Source organism: Capricornis sumatraensis, chromosome 11 (genome assembly GCF_032405125.1).
Source record: "Capricornis sumatraensis isolate serow.1 chromosome 11, serow.2, whole genome shotgun sequence".
NCBI classification, from domain to species: Eukaryota; Metazoa; Chordata; class Mammalia; order Artiodactyla; family Bovidae; genus Capricornis; species Capricornis sumatraensis.
The window spans coordinates 92,294,636-92,314,593 of record NC_091079.1 but is presented as its reverse complement, the minus strand read 5'-3'; the positions used below and the strand labels follow the sequence as shown (position 1 = coordinate 92,314,593).

The 19,958-nt window shown below is 36.8% G+C and overlaps 1 protein-coding gene across 3 annotated transcripts in view; it reads right to left on the bottom strand.

The window, feature by feature from the left end:
• Positions 1-17,500, bottom strand: part of C11H8orf88 (chromosome 11 C8orf88 homolog) — a 31,420-nt gene extending 13,920 nt beyond the window's left edge. For 2 of the 3 annotated variants that reach the window (XM_068983943.1, XM_068983945.1), the window contains exons 1-4: positions 17,402-17,500; positions 9,871-9,978; positions 6,779-6,852; positions 1,008-1,080 (exon numbers count right to left, since the gene is read on the bottom strand). In XM_068983943.1, coding sequence (XP_068840044.1) covers positions 1,008-1,080; positions 6,779-6,852; positions 9,871-9,958 — 235 coding nt within the window. In that variant the 5' untranslated portion in view covers positions 9,959-9,978; positions 17,402-17,500. The remainder of the gene's footprint in view (positions 1-1,007; positions 1,081-6,778; positions 6,853-9,870; positions 9,979-17,401) is intronic. The other variant, XM_068983944.1, reaches the window with a different exon arrangement.
• Between the last annotated feature and the right edge of the window lie 2,458 nt (positions 17,501-19,958).

The following is a 19,958-nucleotide window of genomic DNA, read 5'->3' as shown; positions in this document are numbered from 1 at the left end:
GCAGTCTATCAGACTCCTCTGTCCATGGGATTTTCCAGGCAAGAGTACTGGAGTGGGCTGCCATTGCCTTCTCCACTTTTCAGCTAAGCTACTGCAATTACACAGCTATATATAATATAAAGAGTGATGATACTCTAACTGAAACTCAAGTAACTATATGGTGGAGAGGGGGTAGATAGAAGGGCTGAAGAAATGAGGGGACTGATGTGGAAGATATAAAGTCTCATCTTCCAAAAGAGGTTGTCAAAATATAATATAGAAATGAAAAATATAGAAACAATTTAAATATTTTATTTAGAATATGGAGTTAAGTACTAGAAGAAAATGTTAACAGGGTTTAATTACATGTAAATTACATATATAGATTGGAAAATTTGGAAATGACATTAATAAAAAACCTTTATTTTATTAAAAAGTTGCTGGGGTGGGAGAGAATATCGGTTTTTCCCAAGAGCAGTTCTTCCTTTCCGCTTCAGTGATAGCTAGCTGGTTGCAGAGCTAAAGATCACATTTTCCAGTCTGCTTTGCACAGCATGACTAAGTTCCAGTCAAGGAGACATTAAGTAGAAGTTATATACGTAACTTCTAGGTCATAGTTTTAAGAACCTTCTTCCTCCCTACTTCCTTCCAGATGGCTAGAAAGAGAATGTGATGGCTGGAGCAGAGGCATTCATCTTCGGCATTAAGATGGAAGCCACGTATTAAAGATGGTAAAACCAAGGACAGTTTAATACTGGAGCTAGTAGCAACTTCACAGTACAGAATTAATATACCAGCTTAAAATTTTACATATTACAGAAGATATAGAAATAAACTTCTATCTTGTTTGTCACTGTAATGATAGTCTGTTTAGAGCAGTCAAACCTATAATTTGTAATATACAGAAATCAACCAAAAGAATATAATAAAATTTCTAATGTATGTAAGGTTTTCAGGTAAGCAAATATTAACTTTACATGAATGCTAAGAATCTCTTATGAAAGTTGGTAATTATGGTAAAAATTTACCTTTTTTAACTGGAGAATGATGCTGTTGTTCATTAAGACCTTGAGAAAAGGCTTGCATTCCATTCGTCTTACACTATTGATAGAAGAAAAAAATACACTTTTTATCTAAGGTTTTAAAATTTTATATAACACTTTGTTTTTAATCCATTTTGAGTTTATTTTTGCACATGCTGTTAGGAGTATTATAATTTCATTCTTTTACGTGCAGCTGTCCAGTTTTCCCAGCACCATTTATTGAAGACTGTCTCTTCTCCACTACATAGTCTTGCCTCCTCTGTCACAGATTCGGTGACTACAGCTGCCTGGGCTTATCTCTGGGCTTTCTACCCTGGCCCACTGATTTGTATTTCTGTTTTTGTGACAGTACAATGCTGTTTTGATGACTACAGCTTTGTAGTATAGTCTGAAGTCAGGGTGCTTAATTCCTCCAACTCCATTTTTCTTTCTCAAGATTGCTTTGGCTATTTGGGTCTTTTGTGTTTCTATACAAATTGTGTGTGTTAGTTAACGTGATTGTGGTAATCATATCACAATGTATATTAAATCATCAGGTTGGATACCTTTAAGTGTATTCAATTTGTATTTGTCAACATATCTGAATAACGTTGAAAAACAGTAAATTTATTCTATCATGCCTACACATATTAATCACTGAAAATGGAGATAATTTCAAATCTTTCATAGTATTTAAGAAAATACACCTACTAAATTTTCTAAAGTGTCTTATCTCATTTAATTGTCATAGTCTTACAAGGAAATAAGGCAAGCATTATGATCACCATACTACAGGAAAGGGAAATCAAGGCAAAAAGTGTTTAGTCACAAATCCCAAAGTATACAGGTAAGAGGTAGTTGAGATAGCTTCTGAAACTGATGGCTACTGCACATAGTTATTAAGGATGTGCATCTAAAGGGGCACCACTCACAGCACAGATATGGCAGATTTCCTTCCAGATGGCAGCGAAGTATCTTAACAAAATCTGCATTTTTGTATAATTTTCTGTTCCTCTTCTAATTCTTGTAAAGGCACCAAGTGGGTAGCAGTAGACTTTGAAAACCCACTCATTTGTCAAAAACAGAGTGCTTATTACATGACTGACACTGTGCTTTGTACTGGGAATACAAAGATGAACATGGCATCCCAGGATTCATTTTTGGAGGACTCACAAACTAAAAGGTAGGCAGAAAAATAAAATACTAAATTGCAATAAAACTTGAGAAGTTCTTTAAATAAAGATATGCAGAAAGTGCAATGGGAGGAAGGGGTATTAAATCTGACTTAGAAATTTCAGGAAAGGCTTTACATAGGAAATGATGCATAAACAATACTTATAGGGTTAATAGGAGTTAGAACTGGATGATGACTGAAAAAATGTATGTTTATTGAAGAAAAGCAGCCTTGAGCTGGAAAGCATAGTGCTAAACGGCTAGCTTAGGGGATGAAAAAAGTTGAATAGGCTTGAGTAAAGCAAAATAAACACCAGGCTTTCTCCCCCAAAGCAAGGCATTTTGCAATTTGCAGTAAAATACCCCATCTGCATGCCCAGGTATTCTACTGAGCCTCCACTTTTCTAGCAAAAATGTTTCCAGCCCCTCTCATTCATCTTACACAAATGCACACCACTGAGATAAAGGAAGGAGAACAGGAAGAGACAAATTCATATCAACATCCATTTCAGGGTGAAATTTTAAAGAGGAAGATTTATAAATAATATCAAAAGACAAAATCTAAACAGGAAAAATACTCTTAAAAAGCTAATTTCTGTAGTATGAAAGAGCTCCCAGAAAACAATGGAGTCTATAAAAAAAGAATGGGCAAAGGCCTTGAATTGGTGAATACAGATGAAAGGAAATTCATATTACTCTTGAACAGATCAAAAATGGCCACAAATTCTTGACATTTTCTCATCTCTCCATTGAATCTGAGCAAGATCCGTGACTGCTCAAGACCAATCTAAAAATGACAGGCTAAAAACGACAACCTAAAAATGACAGGCTGGTCTCCAGGCCTTAGTCTTGAAGCCTAGACATTGTGCTGTAAAGAGCCCAAGCCCTTTGGAGAGGCCATTTGTAGGGGCTACCTCCAGTCTACGGGGGCAGCTAAACTCTAAACCAAGATCCAGTATCAACTACCAGCCACGTGAGTGAGCCATCGGGCCATCCAATCCCATCAAGACTTTAAAGCACTCCAGGCCTAGATGCTATCTGACTGCAATCACATTACTGAGAAATGGCCATCGAAACCCACTAAGGCCACAGACCCATGAAAGATAATAATGAGTTGTTAAGTCAATGTTTTCAAGTAATTTTTGTGAGGTAATAACAACAACAACAAAAAAAACAGACTAAAAGAAGTTGTTCAGGCAGAAGGAAGGTAATGCCAGACATAAACATGGATTTACATAAAGAAATTAAGAGTGCTGGAAAAGGAATAAATGAAGGTTAAAATAAAATTCATTCTTATATTTAAAAAAATTATTTTAAAAGATAGTATACAAAAGAAAAAATTAGTAACAATGTACTGTGCATTTATAGTACAAGCTAAAGTAAAATTCTGACAGTAGAGAAAAATGGGAGGGAATATGCTACAAAAAGGTTATGAGACCTAAGAAGTGAGTTTAACAAGGTCAATGTACAAACATCAATAGTATTTCTGTATTCTAGCATCCAAAATGTGGAATTTGAAATTTATAAAAAAAGTACCACTTACTTACAATAGTATAAAAAAATAAAAAATTCTTATAAGTTTGACAAGAGTTCAAGATCCCTATGCTGAAAAATACAAAGCACAGAGAGAAATGTCTTGCTTATGGATCAGAAGACAATATTAAGATGGTAATTCTTTTCAAACTAACTTTCAAACAACCAGAATTCCAATAAGCCTTTTTGGTAGAAATTTACAGGTTCACTTAAAATTTCTGTGGAAATGCTGAGGACCCAGAATAAGGGAGATAAATCTGAAAAACTATAAAATTAGTGAATTTTCATTATCTGACTTGGTTACAAGTCTGTAAAGTTTGATGTGGACCTAAAGATACGTAATCTAGGTAATCTAGTGTAAAGCAAGATGGCTATAGTTGACAATACTTCATTGAATACTTGAAAGCTGCTAAAAGAATAAATCTTAATGTTCTCACTACAACAAAAACAACAACAAAACAGTGATTATGTAAAATGAAGAATATGTTAACTAAACTCATTGTGGTAAACATTTTGCAACATAAGCAGGTATCAATCAAATCATCACATTCTATACCCTAAACTTACACAGTGTTATATGTCAATTATATATCAATAAAGCTAGAGTAAACACATTATAAATCAGTAGAACATAATGAAGTTTAGCAATAAACTCACACATGTATGATATACTGATGTCAACAAACTCTCATGATTCAGTGAAAGAAAGGTATACACCCAAACAGTAAAAACATGCAAAAGATTTGATCAGACAATTCACCAGAAAGAAAAAAAGAAAAGAAAAAAACAGATGGTAAATAAACTAATGACAAAATGCTCAATCCCATTAATCATTAGGGGAATGCAAATATAAAGTACAATGAGATACAACTACTCACACACTAAAATGGCTAAAAATTAAGACTGACTATACTAAGTGTCAACAAGAATGTGAAATAACCGGGACACTCATACACTACTGGTGGTACAACCACTCTGGAAAATATTTTAGCAGTTTCTAAACCAATTTAACATGATTCATCAATTCCACTCCTGGTTATTCTGTGTATGTATACACAAAGGCTTGAACACAACTATCCACAGAGCATTATTCATAATATTTATCATAATAAATAAACTATCCTATATATTCATACAGCAGAATACTATTACAAATTTAAAAGAAAATCACTACCAATACCTACAACATGGAAGAATCTCAAAAACATTATGCTGAGCCAAAAAAAAAAAAAAAAACACCTAACACCAAAGAATTATATTGTGTGATCTCATCTATAAGAAATTTTAGAGCAGCCAAAACTAATTTATAGCTAAAGAAAGCAGACGAGCAGATGCCTGGAGCAGGAGGGAGCACTAGGATTAATGGAAGTGGAAACAGTAAATGACTGAAAAGGAATAAAAGAGCACTTCTGGGGAAGCTGAAAATGTTCTACAGTTTCATTGTGGGGTTGGATACATGAGGTATATATTGATCATTTGTCAAAACCTATTGAACCAATGGATTCATTTTACCATATGTAAATTATGCCTTAACAAAGTTGGTTTAAAAAATACAAAAAGTTGGTAAAAAGTGTCCTTCATTAAAAATCATGTGATATCTCTGACATAGGTTCTGGTAGCTTTTGCATTACACTTAAAGCAGCAGGCAAAATTTTAAGCTTAGAAGTAAATCTAATTTATTCTGTATAAGGTTTTGCAATATTAACATACTCCTTTTTACTTATAAAGCTTTCAAAAGGTCAAGGGTTCCAAAGAAAGTTACTATACAGTATTCTTACTGTATTAAGTAGGTAAATTTTCACTGCTGGGATAGATTAAAAAAAAAATTACAATGGCTTAAAAATTTATATAAAGCAAGAATAATTAAGATATCAAGGTACTGACACAGAGATACACAAACAGATCAATGGAAAAGCAAAGTCCAGAAACAATCCCTATTTATATAAAGATTTATACAGTAAAGACGGCATAAATCTATATGGAATGAATATTCAATGAATTGTACTTTACAACTGACTATATAAAAAAAATTGATTTTATTTATATCACATAAAAATTAATTCAGGTAGATTATACACCTAAATATTAAAGCAAAACTTTAAACTTTTTAGAATATGTAGGAAAAATGTCTTTTTAGCTTAGGGCAGGGAAGACTTCATAAACAATGACACAAAAAGGGAAATCATAAAAAAAATTGATACTATGACTACATAAAGATTTTAAAATTTGAAAAAAGAAACACACAAAAATAAACAATTCTTTCACAGACCAAGAAAAATGGGCAAACAATATGCAGTGATAAATCACAAAAGAGAAAATCCAAATGGCCAAATTAAACATTAAAAAAAAAGATGGTGCATTTCAAAGTAATAGAGAATTAAAAATTAAAACCAAGACAGACACATTTCTTACAAATTAAACATGAAAAAAGTAAAAGTTTGACAGTAACAAGGTAAGGTTGTAGAAAAATCAGAGTGCTTAATGCATTGCTTGTACAAATCATTCTGGAGGGTAATCTGACAGTATATAGCAAATCTACTCCAGGTTTACATTCCAGAAGACCTTTCAAACATGTATAAAACATAACATACAGATGGATGTTTATTATATAATAGCATTTATTATAAAATATTTCTATTATAAAATATAAACAAAGGTCATATCTGTCAACAAAAAAATGGAACAAGAAATGTGGTAGCTTTACATACAAACAAGTCTATTTGTTATAGTAAAAGTACTAATACATTCATGGAAACAATGACAAATTGAGGATACTTATCCTGGGGAAGTACAGGAAGCAAATGGGAAGGTTCAGGGATATACAAGTGTTTTTGACTATATATGTAATATTTATTTTAATTTTCTAGAATAAAACAAAATATTGAGATTTGAAAAATGGTGAGCAATGGGCATAATGAGTATTTTATTCTCTTAAGTGTATGCCTGAAATATATCATAACCTATTAAAGTATATGATGCATTTAATATAGTACCTGACACACAAGAGCTATCTAACAAATTTTACTTTCCAGTCTGCAATGCTTCATTTTTTTATAACTTCTAAGACTTACTCTGCTAACTCCACTTTGTAAGTACTGGGTGTTGCATGGATATTCATTCTGAAAGTTGAAAGGGAATACTGCTCCTGTTAGGAGAGAGGAAAAAAAACTGTTTTAAATACTTATTACTTCAATAAATGGTATAATACCACCTAAAAAACCTTAAGTATCTAAGATATGCTAGGCACTGTTCTGAAATGTTTTCTGAGAGTTCATTTACTCAACACAATGAAATGTCAGCTACTGTGTTAGGAGATGGGTTTATAAACATGAAGAAAGTTCAGAGATAAAAGACTTCATAGCCTATTTTTTAAAACAAGCTCATAAATAATGATTATAATAACAATAAGTTATGTGACAGGTACAGAGAAGATACAAGGGGAGAGAAGATTGGGCTTTGGGCATATCAACTAAGGCTTAACAAAAGGAAATAATTCAGTCTGGGTCTTGAAGAAAAAGTAGATTTCTTTGGGGATGTGAGTTGCCCAGAGAGTACAGAAGTATGCTTTAATGCTAACTTTTCTGCTCAATAAACCCCTACTCCTGTCCACATCTTAAGAGGACATAACGAAATGAGAGATCACGGCTACCAGCCCACTTCTACCTACAGCTAAAACAGCCTTCAAGGGAAAGAATCTGTGAAAAATGGAATCTGTACAAATGAGGGAAGGAGCGATACTGTATAAAGGCTAGTCACACAAACAAGTAGCTGACAATGGTTTTATTTCCTTTGCTTTAGGACAAAATGAGACTTGGCCCTTTACAACTGCTTCTTCAGTGTACCAGAAGAATGCTGAATCACATCAGCATCGCTAAACTATGGTCCAGAAGATCTCTTTATTTCATTCTGTCTGTCCTAAGTCACAGCTATCTGCAGAGGAAACATGAACAAAATGTAGACAATCTTCTCTGTAGGAGCCAAAGATGGAAGAGCAAGCGGACTGAGGAACTGTGTCATTTCTATCTTTTCCGCTTCATCTTTGTAATCAATACAAGTGCTATGTTTTCCCCTTTCTAAGTAGCCAGTTACTCAGTTGAACACTAAGCAGAGTTAAAGTAATTTTTATACACATATATGTAAAAATAAGTATATATAGCTAGTAATGAAAAAGAATAGAAAGTTATTATTCCAATTTGGAATTTCATGAATTTGTCCAAAAGTTTGGTATTATGGGCAAAAAAAATATTTTAATTTTAGAAAATTTAATTTTAGATTTCCTGAAAAATTAAGACTTTCTGTTCAGCTAAAGTACAGCCCTAATCGGTAAGTGTTGCTTTGGACTAATTTTTTCAATTAGGTATATTTTTAAAAGGCTAATGATCTCTCCAGCATGACTGCTTGGCAGTGATCAAAATCACAGGACTTGATTTGCACTGAGAGTATCATTCTGAGCATAAGCAGTTGTTAATCATGAAAATGAGACCAAAAAAAAAAAAAATCCATGAGTTGTTCTTAAGCAAAAAACTGTTCTTCCCATCTTTGCTGGTCTGGTAGACTATGGACTAGTAGACCATTAAGAATCCATTTCTTAATGCAAGTCAAAACCATAATGAGGTACCACTTCACAGGTCAGAATGGCCATCATGAAAAAAATCTATAAATTATAATTGCTGGTGAGAGCAATTCCAATCACTGTTGGTGGAAATGTAAATGGATGCAGCCACTATGCAAAACAGTATGCTCCTGGTGCTGCTAAGTCGCTTCAGTCATGTCTGATGCTGTGCGACCCCATAGGCGCACCAGGCTCCGCGGTCCCTGGGATTCTTTAGGCAAGAATACTGGAGTGGGTTGCCATTTTCTTCTCCAATGCATGCATGCATGCTAAGTCGCTTCAGTCGTGTCCGACTCTGTGTGACCGTATGGACAGCAGGCTCCTCCATCCACAGGATTCTCTAGGCAAGAATACTGGAGTGGGTCGCCATTTCTTTCTCCAATGCAAAATAGTATAGAGGTTCCTTAAAAAACTAGAGCCATCTTATGATCCAGCAATCCCTCTCCTGATTATGTATCCAGAAAAGACAAAAACTCTTTACTTTGAAAAGATATATGCATCCCACTGTTCACAGCAGCACTATTTATAATAGCCAAGACACGGAAATAACCCAAGTGCCCATTAACAAATGACTGGCCTAAGAAGATGTGGTATATATACACAGAAGAATAATACTCAGCCATAAAAAGCATGAAACATTGCCATTTACAGCAGTATGAATGGACCTGGAGAATAGTATGCTTAGTGAAGTCAGTCAGATAAAGACAAATATTATATACCATTTTTATGTGGAATCTAAAAAATAATACAAATAAATCTATAGGCAAAACAGAAATAGACTCACAGACACAGAAAACAATCTTATGGTTATCAAAGTGGAAAGGGAGGAGCAAAGGGATAAATTAGGAGTATGGGATTAACAAACTATTATACATAAAACAGAAAAGCAATAAGGATTTGCTATATAGCACAATTATGTTCAATATCTTATAATAACCTATAATGGAAAATAATCTGAAAAAATATATATGTATACGTGTATATACATATATATATGTGTGAAAGTCACTCAGTCATGTCTGACTCTTTGCGACCCCATGGACTATACAGTCCACGGAATTCTCCAGGCCAGAATACTGAAGTGGGTAGTCTTTCCCTTCTCCAGGGGATCTTTCCAACCCAGGAATCGAACCCAGGTCTCCTGCATTGCAGGCAGATTCTTTACCAACTGAGCTATCAGGGAAGCCCATACATACATATATATATATATATATATATAAAACTGAATCTGAATCATTGCTGTATACCTAAAACCAACACAGTATTATAAATCAATTATATACATCAATAAAAAAAGAATCCCTTCTCATTGGTTATACTTCTAAATTCTTCAGAGATCACTGGTTTTCATTATCTTTATTTATTTATTTATTTATTTTTAATTTTAAAATCTTTAATTCTTACATGTGTTCCCAAACATGAACCCCCTCCCATCATTATCTTTAAATATCCATCATAAACTATTTATGTATTTTATACATATATTATTTATTATTTGGTCTTTCAAAAACTAATTAGCTATTAGCCAATTAATTTTTTAAATGTGGATACCAGACTCACCAGGGGGAGAACTCAGATGACGAACAGGTCTTGCTGGTTGAAGTGGTTTACCAATCAACTTTTTGGTTTCCATTATCATAAAGATCTTGAGGTTCCATACTTTAGGAGGGAAAAATACAAATTGCTTTAACACATACACAAACAAAACAATGACATTACCACCATATGACCCAGCAATCCCACTCCTAGGCATGTACCCTGAGGAAACCAAAATTGAAAAAGGCACATGTATCCCACTGTTCATTGCAGCACTATTTACAATAGCTAGAACATGGAAGCAACCTAGATGTCCATCGACAGATAAATGGATAAAGAAGTTGTGGTACATATACACAATGGAATATTACTCAGCCATAAAAAGGAATGCATTTGAGTCAGTTCTGATGAGGCGGATGAACCTAGAACCTATTTTACAGAGTGAAGTGAGTCAGAAAAAGAAAGATAAATATCATATTCTAACATATATATATATGGAATCTAGAAAAATTGTATTGAAGAATTTATTTACAGGGCAGCAGTGGAGAAACAGACATAGAGAATAGATTCATGGACATGGGGAGAGGGGAGGAGAGGGTGAGATATATGGAGAGAGTAACATGGAAACTTACATTACCATATGTAAAAATAGATAGCCAATGGGAATTTGCTGTATAGTTCAGGAAATCAAACGGGGGCTCTGCATCAACCTAGAGGGGTAGGGTGGGGAGGGAGATGGGAGGGAGGTTCAAAAGGGAGAGGATATACATGTACCTATGTTTGATTTATGTTGAGGTTTGACAGAAAACAACACACTTCTGTAATGCAATTATCCTTCAATAAAAAAATAAAAGAAAAAAGGACAAAAAAACCCAGAACTTACAATAAAAAAATCATGACATTCATTTGAAGATAACTATTTTATAAATTAAAGTGGAAAACACAAACACAAAACAAGAATTTAAAATAACCTGCAACAACCAGAGACCCATTTCAGCATCTGTCACAATTGAATATTCCCTCTTTAAAACATTTCCCTCTCTTAACTTCCCTCTTTTCTATAGGTTTTATTTCCTATTTCTTGACTGTCTCTCTTAACTTCCTTAGATGATTGCTATTTTTCTCCAGTTAAATTTAGGGATTAGTCCAAATTTGGCTTTGATTCTCCTAGTTATTTTCATCTATTTTCATGACTGCAACTACCTAACTACATCGTAAGTATGCCGCTATTTACCCATCTGCGTCTACCTCTCGTTCAAATAACGTGACATGGGTAAATGGTTTCCTGTGTGTGACACAGGGATGTTGGCTTCCGTTTCTATCATTAATAATTCAGGAGGTGTGATCACCTCCTGAAGTATATTATTATTACATTAACTATCTTTCTAATTGCCAAAAGATATTCCCATTTATATCTTATAGTAGTACCTTAAATTCAACATATCCAAAATTAAATTCATTACTTTGACTCCAAAGATGTCCCTCCTGTTGTATTCCTTAAATTTATCTAAATTAGAGCCCCTCACCATAATCAATCTCTAATTCCATTCTACTACCAAAATATCACTCAGATCTGTTTTCTTTACTCCTACTACCGCTCTTTTAGTCCCCCAGTAGTTCCTACTGTATCTCCCTGAACACCTAGTCTGATTTAATTAAATACTGCCTTTCCCTATGTACCTCTGTACCTGGGACAAAATTAATATGGCCACATCATGGCACTTAGAGAACACTGTACCATACTATATACTAAACTATGATGGCTGATTCGTCTTCCATACTAGCAAAAGCGAGGGACAGATTCTTCTCAAAGTGAGGAACAGTATTTTCATTCCTCCTGTGTCCCTTGCAACTAACTCAGTACTTGGACTGGATCCAAAATAGGTGCAAATCAAGCATTTGCTGAACAAATGGGAGAATACAGCTTCTTCTCTCTCCAAATTATGATCCCTTTACACACATATCTGCTTCAAAAACTTTAGTTCCCCATGACCTGCTGAATTATTAATAATAGAAACATGAGCCAACATCCACGTTTCATGCACAGTAAACAATTAACTATGCCACATTATTTAATATTCAGAACAACTTTATAAATCAGGCACTATTAATAGAGCTCAGGTCTTGGGTCAGCCTACCTGGGTTCTTATCATAGCTCTACCACCTAGTTGTATAATTATGGAAAACAATAACCCCTACCTCCTAGGTTTGAGGACTACACAAGAAAATCTGTATAAATCATTAGCACAGTGCCCGCTACATCGTAAGAGTTCAGTAAATGTTAGTTTTATAATTTTTTAAACCTCATTTTCCAGATAATGCTTAGAGAAATTAGGTAACTTGCCCCAGGACATGAGTCTAGAAAGTGGCATATATGCTCATCCCCATACATACAGAGTGAACACCCTTCAGTCAAGCTAGCTCCTTCCTCTCTTTCCACCCCTGACACAGGCAGAACTGTCCAGGTTTCATTAAGTACCCTTCTTATGTGTTCACAAAGCACCCTTGTACCCTCTTCCAGTGTGGTATTTATTACATTAGCTGACTATAAAATCATAGCTCCATCACTCTCTCTAAGAGCTAGCACAGCAACTAATATACAGCGTCTCTCTAAGAGCTGCCACAGTGTCTAATATACACTACATGTTCAATAAATTGTTGAATTCATAAATGTTATTATGTTTCACCATTTATCTATAAACTCAGGTTTTCTGGTGTTCCCCCACTCTTTTGCCTGCTCTTCTTCTTTCAATACTAACATTAAATAAAATAGTTCATGTGAAGTTCTCTGTGTGGGCTTACTCGCTCAGTCCTGTCTGACTCTTTGCAACTCCATGGCCTGTAGCCACCAGGCTCCACTGTCCATGGGATTCTCCAGGCAAGAATGCTAGAGTGGGTTGCCATGCCCTCCTCCAGGGGATGTTCCCAACCCAGGGATTGAACCCAGGTCTCTCACATTGCAGGTGGTTTCTTTACCATCTGAACCATGAGGGAAGCCCCAAAATACTGGAGTAGGTAGCCTATACCTTCTCCAGGCAAACTTCCTGACCCAGGAATCCAACTGGGGCATCACACATTGTAGTCAGATTCTTTACCAGCTGAGCTACCAGGGAAGCTCAGATGAAGCTCACATCAAGTTCTCTAGTTCCTAACAAATGGTTGGTAGTAAAATAACAAGAATAGTAACAATAATAATGATTTTCTTTCTTTCTCCAGTGGCCCATATTGTAATTTGACTATAAATTTTTCTAAAATATATCATACAAAAAATCTATTACAAGCCTAATTGATTAGATAATTGAAGTAAAAAAAAACTGACTTTGTGTATCTTAGTAGCTACAACACCATCAGTTTTACTAAATACATCTATAAATTTAAATGCCTCCTATTTAATGAAAATTTTCTGATGTTTGAATGGATCAAAAGTTTTCCAAATTTTGATGCCTATCAAGATGAAGTCAAAAGTAAAACTCCACCAGATTTTCACTTAATTTTCCAGAAACTGATTGTAACCATATGACCTTGAGCAGAAGTTGGTCTAAGTGACTGTTTCCCTAAGTATAAAATGGGTTTAATCACTTTACACACGAAAGAAATGCTTTCATCTAATTCCTTTGGACATAATTCAAGTGTTAACGTCATAAATTTATAAACAACCTCTCAAAGTTAGCAATGATAACTACGCACAAAATAGTTACTTCTTCTTGAAGTTTGGAGACAAGCAAATCTGACACAAAGAGCCAATTCATTGGAAAAGACCCTGATACTGGGAAAGACTGAAGGCGGGAGAAAGGGACGACAGTAGATGAGATGGTTGGATGGCATCATTAACTCAATGGACATGAGTTCAAGCAGACTCTGGGAGACAGAGGACAGGGAAGCCTGGCGTGCTGCAGCCCATGGGGTTGCAAATAGTCAGACATGACTGAGCAACTGAACAACAACAACCCAAGTTAGCACCCATCTAGATTTGTATTTCAGCATGGTGATTAACAACCTTCTAAACAAAACTAATGCTGTATGTATTTGTTGACATTACAACTTTGATATAATAGGAAACAAAAAAAGTATATGAAGAAAAAAAATCACTTTATTGATTGAATATTTTCTATGTGAAAGAGATATTTTAACATCGACCTAAAAGCAATCTAATATTTCATTATTTAATATGCATCCTAACCATTTAAATTAGGAGCCTAATGTCAATACTAGTAGTAGTAACTTTCCATCCTATTCCCCATGAAAAGAATACAATAGACTACTTTGGCACACACTTTTTTTTTCATTGCTCAGCTGAAATTGAGTTGGTAGGTTGTAAAGTGTATTCCAGTTGCTGAGCAAAGCAAATCCACAGTATTCAAACTAGGGATTTTCAAGAGTTTAGGAGTTACAGAACTATTATATGAGTTTGCAATACAATAAATAAACAACAAAAAAAAACTCACCAAAGATATTTCTGTACCCACCTACCCTTTCCCCTTTCAATCTGTAGTAGGAAAACTACTATAAATTGAGAGGCCTGGTGGGCTACAGTCCATAGCATCGCAAAGAGTTGGACACCACTGAAGCAATTTAGCAAGCATGCACTCTTTCAATTTGTAGTAGGGAACTATAGCAAAGGCTCCAGATATATAAATTCACATCTCATATAATATTCTATTCAATATGATTTTTTTTAAGTAAACTATGCCTGCATAGAGACTGTGATATTATAGGAAACAAGTTTGGGATGCATACTACGTAACAGCATCATATCTTAAACAGTGTTATTAATGGAAAGGTAAGTACTTACCTTATATAATAAATAAGCAATTATTATTGTAAAACTGATCAAGCATCATAAAGAAGGACAGGGCTCCACAAACCAAAGCTTAATTCCTTTAATTTAATTCTTAAGAATTAATTAATTAATTCTCTTAAAAATTCTTAATTCTCTGAATTTTAATTGTGTTAAAGACAGCTGAACTAAAAAATCAGTATGTAAAATAACTTCAGTCTTTAGCACACTCTATTGTAGAATTCCAAAAGTTTCCTTTGAAGCTACTGGTCCTACCTAGTGTAGGCATTTATGATATCAAACGTTACAAAGAATAGTTGTAAAAAAACATAATCTTACCTACACTACTGGGTAGCGTTGCGGGTCTGTCATACAGTTGTCTTTGAAATGTAAATATATAGTTTTGTGGTATAAATATTTCTTAAAGAACATTTTGATCTAATCTCAAAAATTCATAATATTAACTAACACATGCTGAGAAATGGTTATTAAAGTTTTTTTTCAAGTTCACACATATTTAACAAATCATCTTAAAAAGCCAAGTGATATGTTGAGGTTCCTTCTATGCCCATTTTAAAAAGAATTTTAATCATAAATGGGAGCTGAGTTTTGTCAAAGGCTTTTCCTGCATCTATTGAGATAATCATATGGTTTTTATCTTTCAATTTGTTAAAATGGAGTATCACACTGATTAAGACCAAGTGATATGAATAGAACACTGGTTTGCAAGTCAGGAAATCTGTATCACTGCTATTCTACATCTAGAATACTAACTATATCTTAGATTATTTCTTTTTAAAAAAATATGTTGAACTAAATATGAATCCTAAGGGCCCACCAACTCTGAAATTATAAATTAACCTAAAATTTTCTAGAATATAGTACCATAATAAGCATATTTACTAATCAGATGGGGCACAATTTCATTACCCAATATATGCTTTTCTTTTTTTAATTAAAACTTCATTTCTATGAGATCTTACTACATATTAAATGCTTTACATATACTACCTCATTTAATTTTGAGCCATACATTAACTGTTGCAGAAACTCATTATTAGTTACTTTACAGATGAGAAACCTGAAGCTAAGAAAAATAAGAGAAATGCACAAGTTCACATAGTTAGTAACTGGTAGAAATGAGGTTCTGACTGTAAAGTTCATGCTATCATCTCTAAATTTGTGTGTTTGGCAAGTAAAACACACCTGACTGTCCACTACTCCATGTGGATGGATAGTAGTTATATGGAAAAAAATGAGAAGGAACATTTACATGTAGAAAACCTTCTGAATAAGTTGATGTGTGCTAATAATTTTCAATTCCTCAATTTTCAATTTTTCTTAGACTACTAAATATATTATGGAATTAATATGCTTTCCTCATTCTGCAGACATGGTACACTGCCATTCTAATCCATTAGATACTATACTTACTATGTACTATACTTAGAAACAGTATTATACTTAAACAACTTAAAGGCTAGATTTCTTTAGAAACTGCTGATGGTTCTGCTACAAGTATGAAATAAGAGCATGTACAATTAAAGAAATATGCTGAGAGAAGTGAAAAGAACATGCTTTCGTTTATCTCATGTATATTTCCCATATAGGATTGTATCAGATAAGATTTAATCTGTTTTCAACTTCAAAATACCTCTTTTACAAAGTTACGATTTCTTAAAGCCAAATGCTGATGTAATTAAGCAGCATAAACTGATAGAGGAAAATACAGAGGACTAGAGGATAAACTGATTGTGACTTGAAAGACATTTTATATTCCATAAACTAGGTTGTCATTATTTAGGAAAAATTAAATATCAAATATTTAAACTGAAATATCAAAAAGTTATAAGCCAAGTGTTCTGCTTTCTGTTTCATGCTTTCCGACCAAAAAAAAAAATTTTTTTTCCTATAAAGTATCTTTTAACACAAATACAATTTAACATTTAGGTGGGATAAACTGTCCAGGTAATGCGTGTTGGTGGTTGTCATAACTGAGGTAACTGTCCTTTTTCATAGTTTTATTTTCACAGTTTTGCGAAAATATCAGCAACTATACATTTTTGATAAAATATCATGTTGTACATCTGAAACTAACAAAATGTTGTATGTCAACTTTCGTAAAAACGCGTATCCTTACATACAAGTTGCACAGAACATCTTCAAAAACGGTTCATTAGCCATTTGATTTTCTTCTGTGAAGTGACCACATATGTCTTTGGTTTCTTTATTCTTACTGGGTTTTCTTTTCTTACAGAATATAATTTCGTGTAATTAATTATTCGTTTGCTCTTTATTGTTAATAAAAACAACTAAAGTAACTTCAAAAAACAAAAGTTGGTCACGTTTAGCACGGACGATGCCAGGACACGGGAAACAGTCTTCAAACCATCCCACTTACCCACCACCAGGTCGCGGGGCAGGTGTCCATACACACTTACTTCTGGGGGCATTTTGTTTGTTTTATTTTTGTTTTATCAACATTCCTTCAGAGTGTAACTCCCCGGGCCACTTGCCTCCCGCCCGGTTTCCCCCGCCCCAGCCCCCGCGCCTTTCCTGCCCACCTGCCCGCCCACTTTGCGCCCTAAGAGTCCGATCTTGGGGACCCTGTGGAGGCCCTGCCCGACTCGTCCCAGACCCCAGCCAGTCCTCTCCCCGTCACCCCAACTTGCCCCATGTCCGTCCTCGGAGACGGCGCCCACTCGCCGCCTCACTCTCCGGGGTCCTGATTTCTGCTCGCCTCGCAGCCCGTCCTCCCCGGCAACCTACCGCCTGAAGATCCTGGAGGATTTCGGGGCCGGCAGCCGCGTCGCGGCGCTCAGTCCAGACACGACCGCGGAGCGCCGGGGGTGCCCGTCCGGGAACGGCTCCGGCGGCTAGCTCGAGGCCGCGATTGGCAGCCGCGGGGGTGGGGCAGCCGCCGGCCCCCAGAGGCGCGGGGCGGGCGCTGGGCGGGCGCGTGGCGCGCGCGGGGCGGAGCCTCGGGCGCCCGGCCTACCGCGCTGCCGCAGTCGGGCGGGAACCGAACCGTTAAACTGGCGGCGCGCGGTTTCCTGGACGTACGGGGCGCGAGGAGCCGACGCTGCCCCCTTTGGAGGTTGCGCCTGGCGACGAGGAGGCCGCGGGAGGCCTCTCTGAGGTGCTGACGGGCTCTCCCTGGACGGGGCGTGCCCGCATGAACAGCCTTCAGGACCCCAGCCGGCGGTCCGACCTGCCTGAGACGGGGAAGGGGCGAGGCAAGCTGCCGGCTCGGGGGGCCGGGCGGGGGGTCCAGGCCGCTTCTGTGAGCCAGGCCGCCTCTGTGAGCCAGGCCTCGGGCGCGCTGACGACTGCGGCCCTTCCGCGTCAGAGCGGCCCGTAGGCCCCGTGGGCGCTGCCCGCGCTGCCCCTGCCCTGAGTCTAAGCAGTGCTGAGATTAGGGCGGTCAGGGAGTAAGGGACACAGTTAACTTTAGACAGGCGTACACAGCACACACAGACCGCCATCTTGAAAGGAACAAAACTGGTTGATGCGACTTAATCTGAATCCGAATCCTCTGTGTTTAATCGTCACCTTTATTCTCTTCACTCATATTTTTCACCGTTGTTTTTGAGAGTCCCCTTTGTGGTCCTTTCACTCTACTAGGGGACGTGGAGGCAGAACACGGGTGAATAGGAAAATTCCTGTCATTACCCAGCTCACAATCGGGCGGGCCATGGGCCATGTGTGCCACGTGTTGGAATAGATTAAAGTTGGGAGCATAGTGCAAAGAATGCCTGAATTGACTCTTAGGCTTGGAATGTCAGCTGTTTTCTAAGCAGCTTATGCTTGGATTGTTGCGGCTGGCTGGGGGAGGAAGGCGAGAAGAGATGGTTCAAAGGGAAGAGAAACCTTGCCTAGTAAGCAGTAGTTGGAGTTGGGGGAAACAGCAGTGGGGAAAGAAAACAAGTTTTCTGTTTGAATCTTTCATAGCTTACCTTTTTGAATACGTGGGAAAGGTTATTCTCACAGCACAATGAAGGGAAGATTTGGGAGGAGGGAGTGTAAGGTTTAGCAATATTTGCTGAGAAAAAAAATGCATAACACGAGAGTTGCGAGTGAAGTTTTGTTTGGGGCAATATGAGAACTACAGTCCAAGAGTCAGCACCTCAGATAGCTCTGAGAAACTGATCTAAAGAGGGAGGGAGGAAAGATAGTCTATATGTGATATTGGTGAAGGGGGAGTGCAGGCAATCAAGCATATATTTTTTTATAGAAGGTTCCTGCTGGTCTCACGAAGCTTCTGCTAGTCACGAGAAACAATCGTCACCATGAAGGATTTTAGTGCTTTTCTAAATGTGGGGAAATATATTGGGCTCATAAGGTCAACTCCTGAGAATATCTGTCTAAAGATCTGTCCTGCCAGTTTTCTGGAGCATCAGTTCAGTTCAGTTCAGTTCAGTTGCTCAGTCGTGTTTCTGGAGCATAGAGTGCCTCCTTTCTGCTTTCCACCCTGAATTTCTTCAGAAGGTGTTGAAGGTCAGCAGCTGCAGCGGCACATGATTTAATCCTTGTAGAAGTAGATGGCAAGCACCCGTGACAAGTGCCAACTTGTGGTTGACATATTAGGCCACAGAGGTCTTCCTCGGGAGTGTTTGCAATAACTCTGTCAGCTTAAAAACTATTCACAATCTAAAAGTTGAGAGGTTTTATTTGGTGGGACTTTTTAGGACTTAAGCCCAGGAGACAGTATCTCAAGTTGCCCTGAGAGAACTGCTCTGTGAAGCTGGGGTCAGGGAGGAGTCAAGTTATATAGTACTTTGCAACGAAGAGCAGGTGGTCTGAATATCAGAAGTATTTTTGTGAATTAAAGAAAATCAGATACCCTAAGTTAAGGAATTTAGTGCTTTTCTGTGTATGGTAAGATGCAAGAGTCTGGGATCACTGAAATCATTCCTTTCATATGCATCTAAGCTATCTGGAGCCAGTATCCAGTGTGTTTCACATCCTGATTTCCTCTGAGCTCACCGTAGGGAGTGGCTATACCTGATGGCTGCCAGATCACAGGTATTAGTCTTCCTGTGTACCATTAGGGCTCAGGAATTTACACGTGGAAGGCCAGAATTGCTGATGACTGTGACTTCGTTGGACTTCCCTCATGGCTCAATCTTTGTTTACTGTTATGGCAGGAAATACTCCATTTCTCAACTCCAAAAGAAAGAATGATATCTGAGATAAGTAATGAAGTATAAGGGATAGATCTGAGGGATAGAACTGTTGAAGTGAAATCAAGAGTTTTGTGACAGATTGGACAGAAGGATTGAGTGAAGAAGAGAACCTATAGGGGTTTCTGAGTTGGGCGAACAAG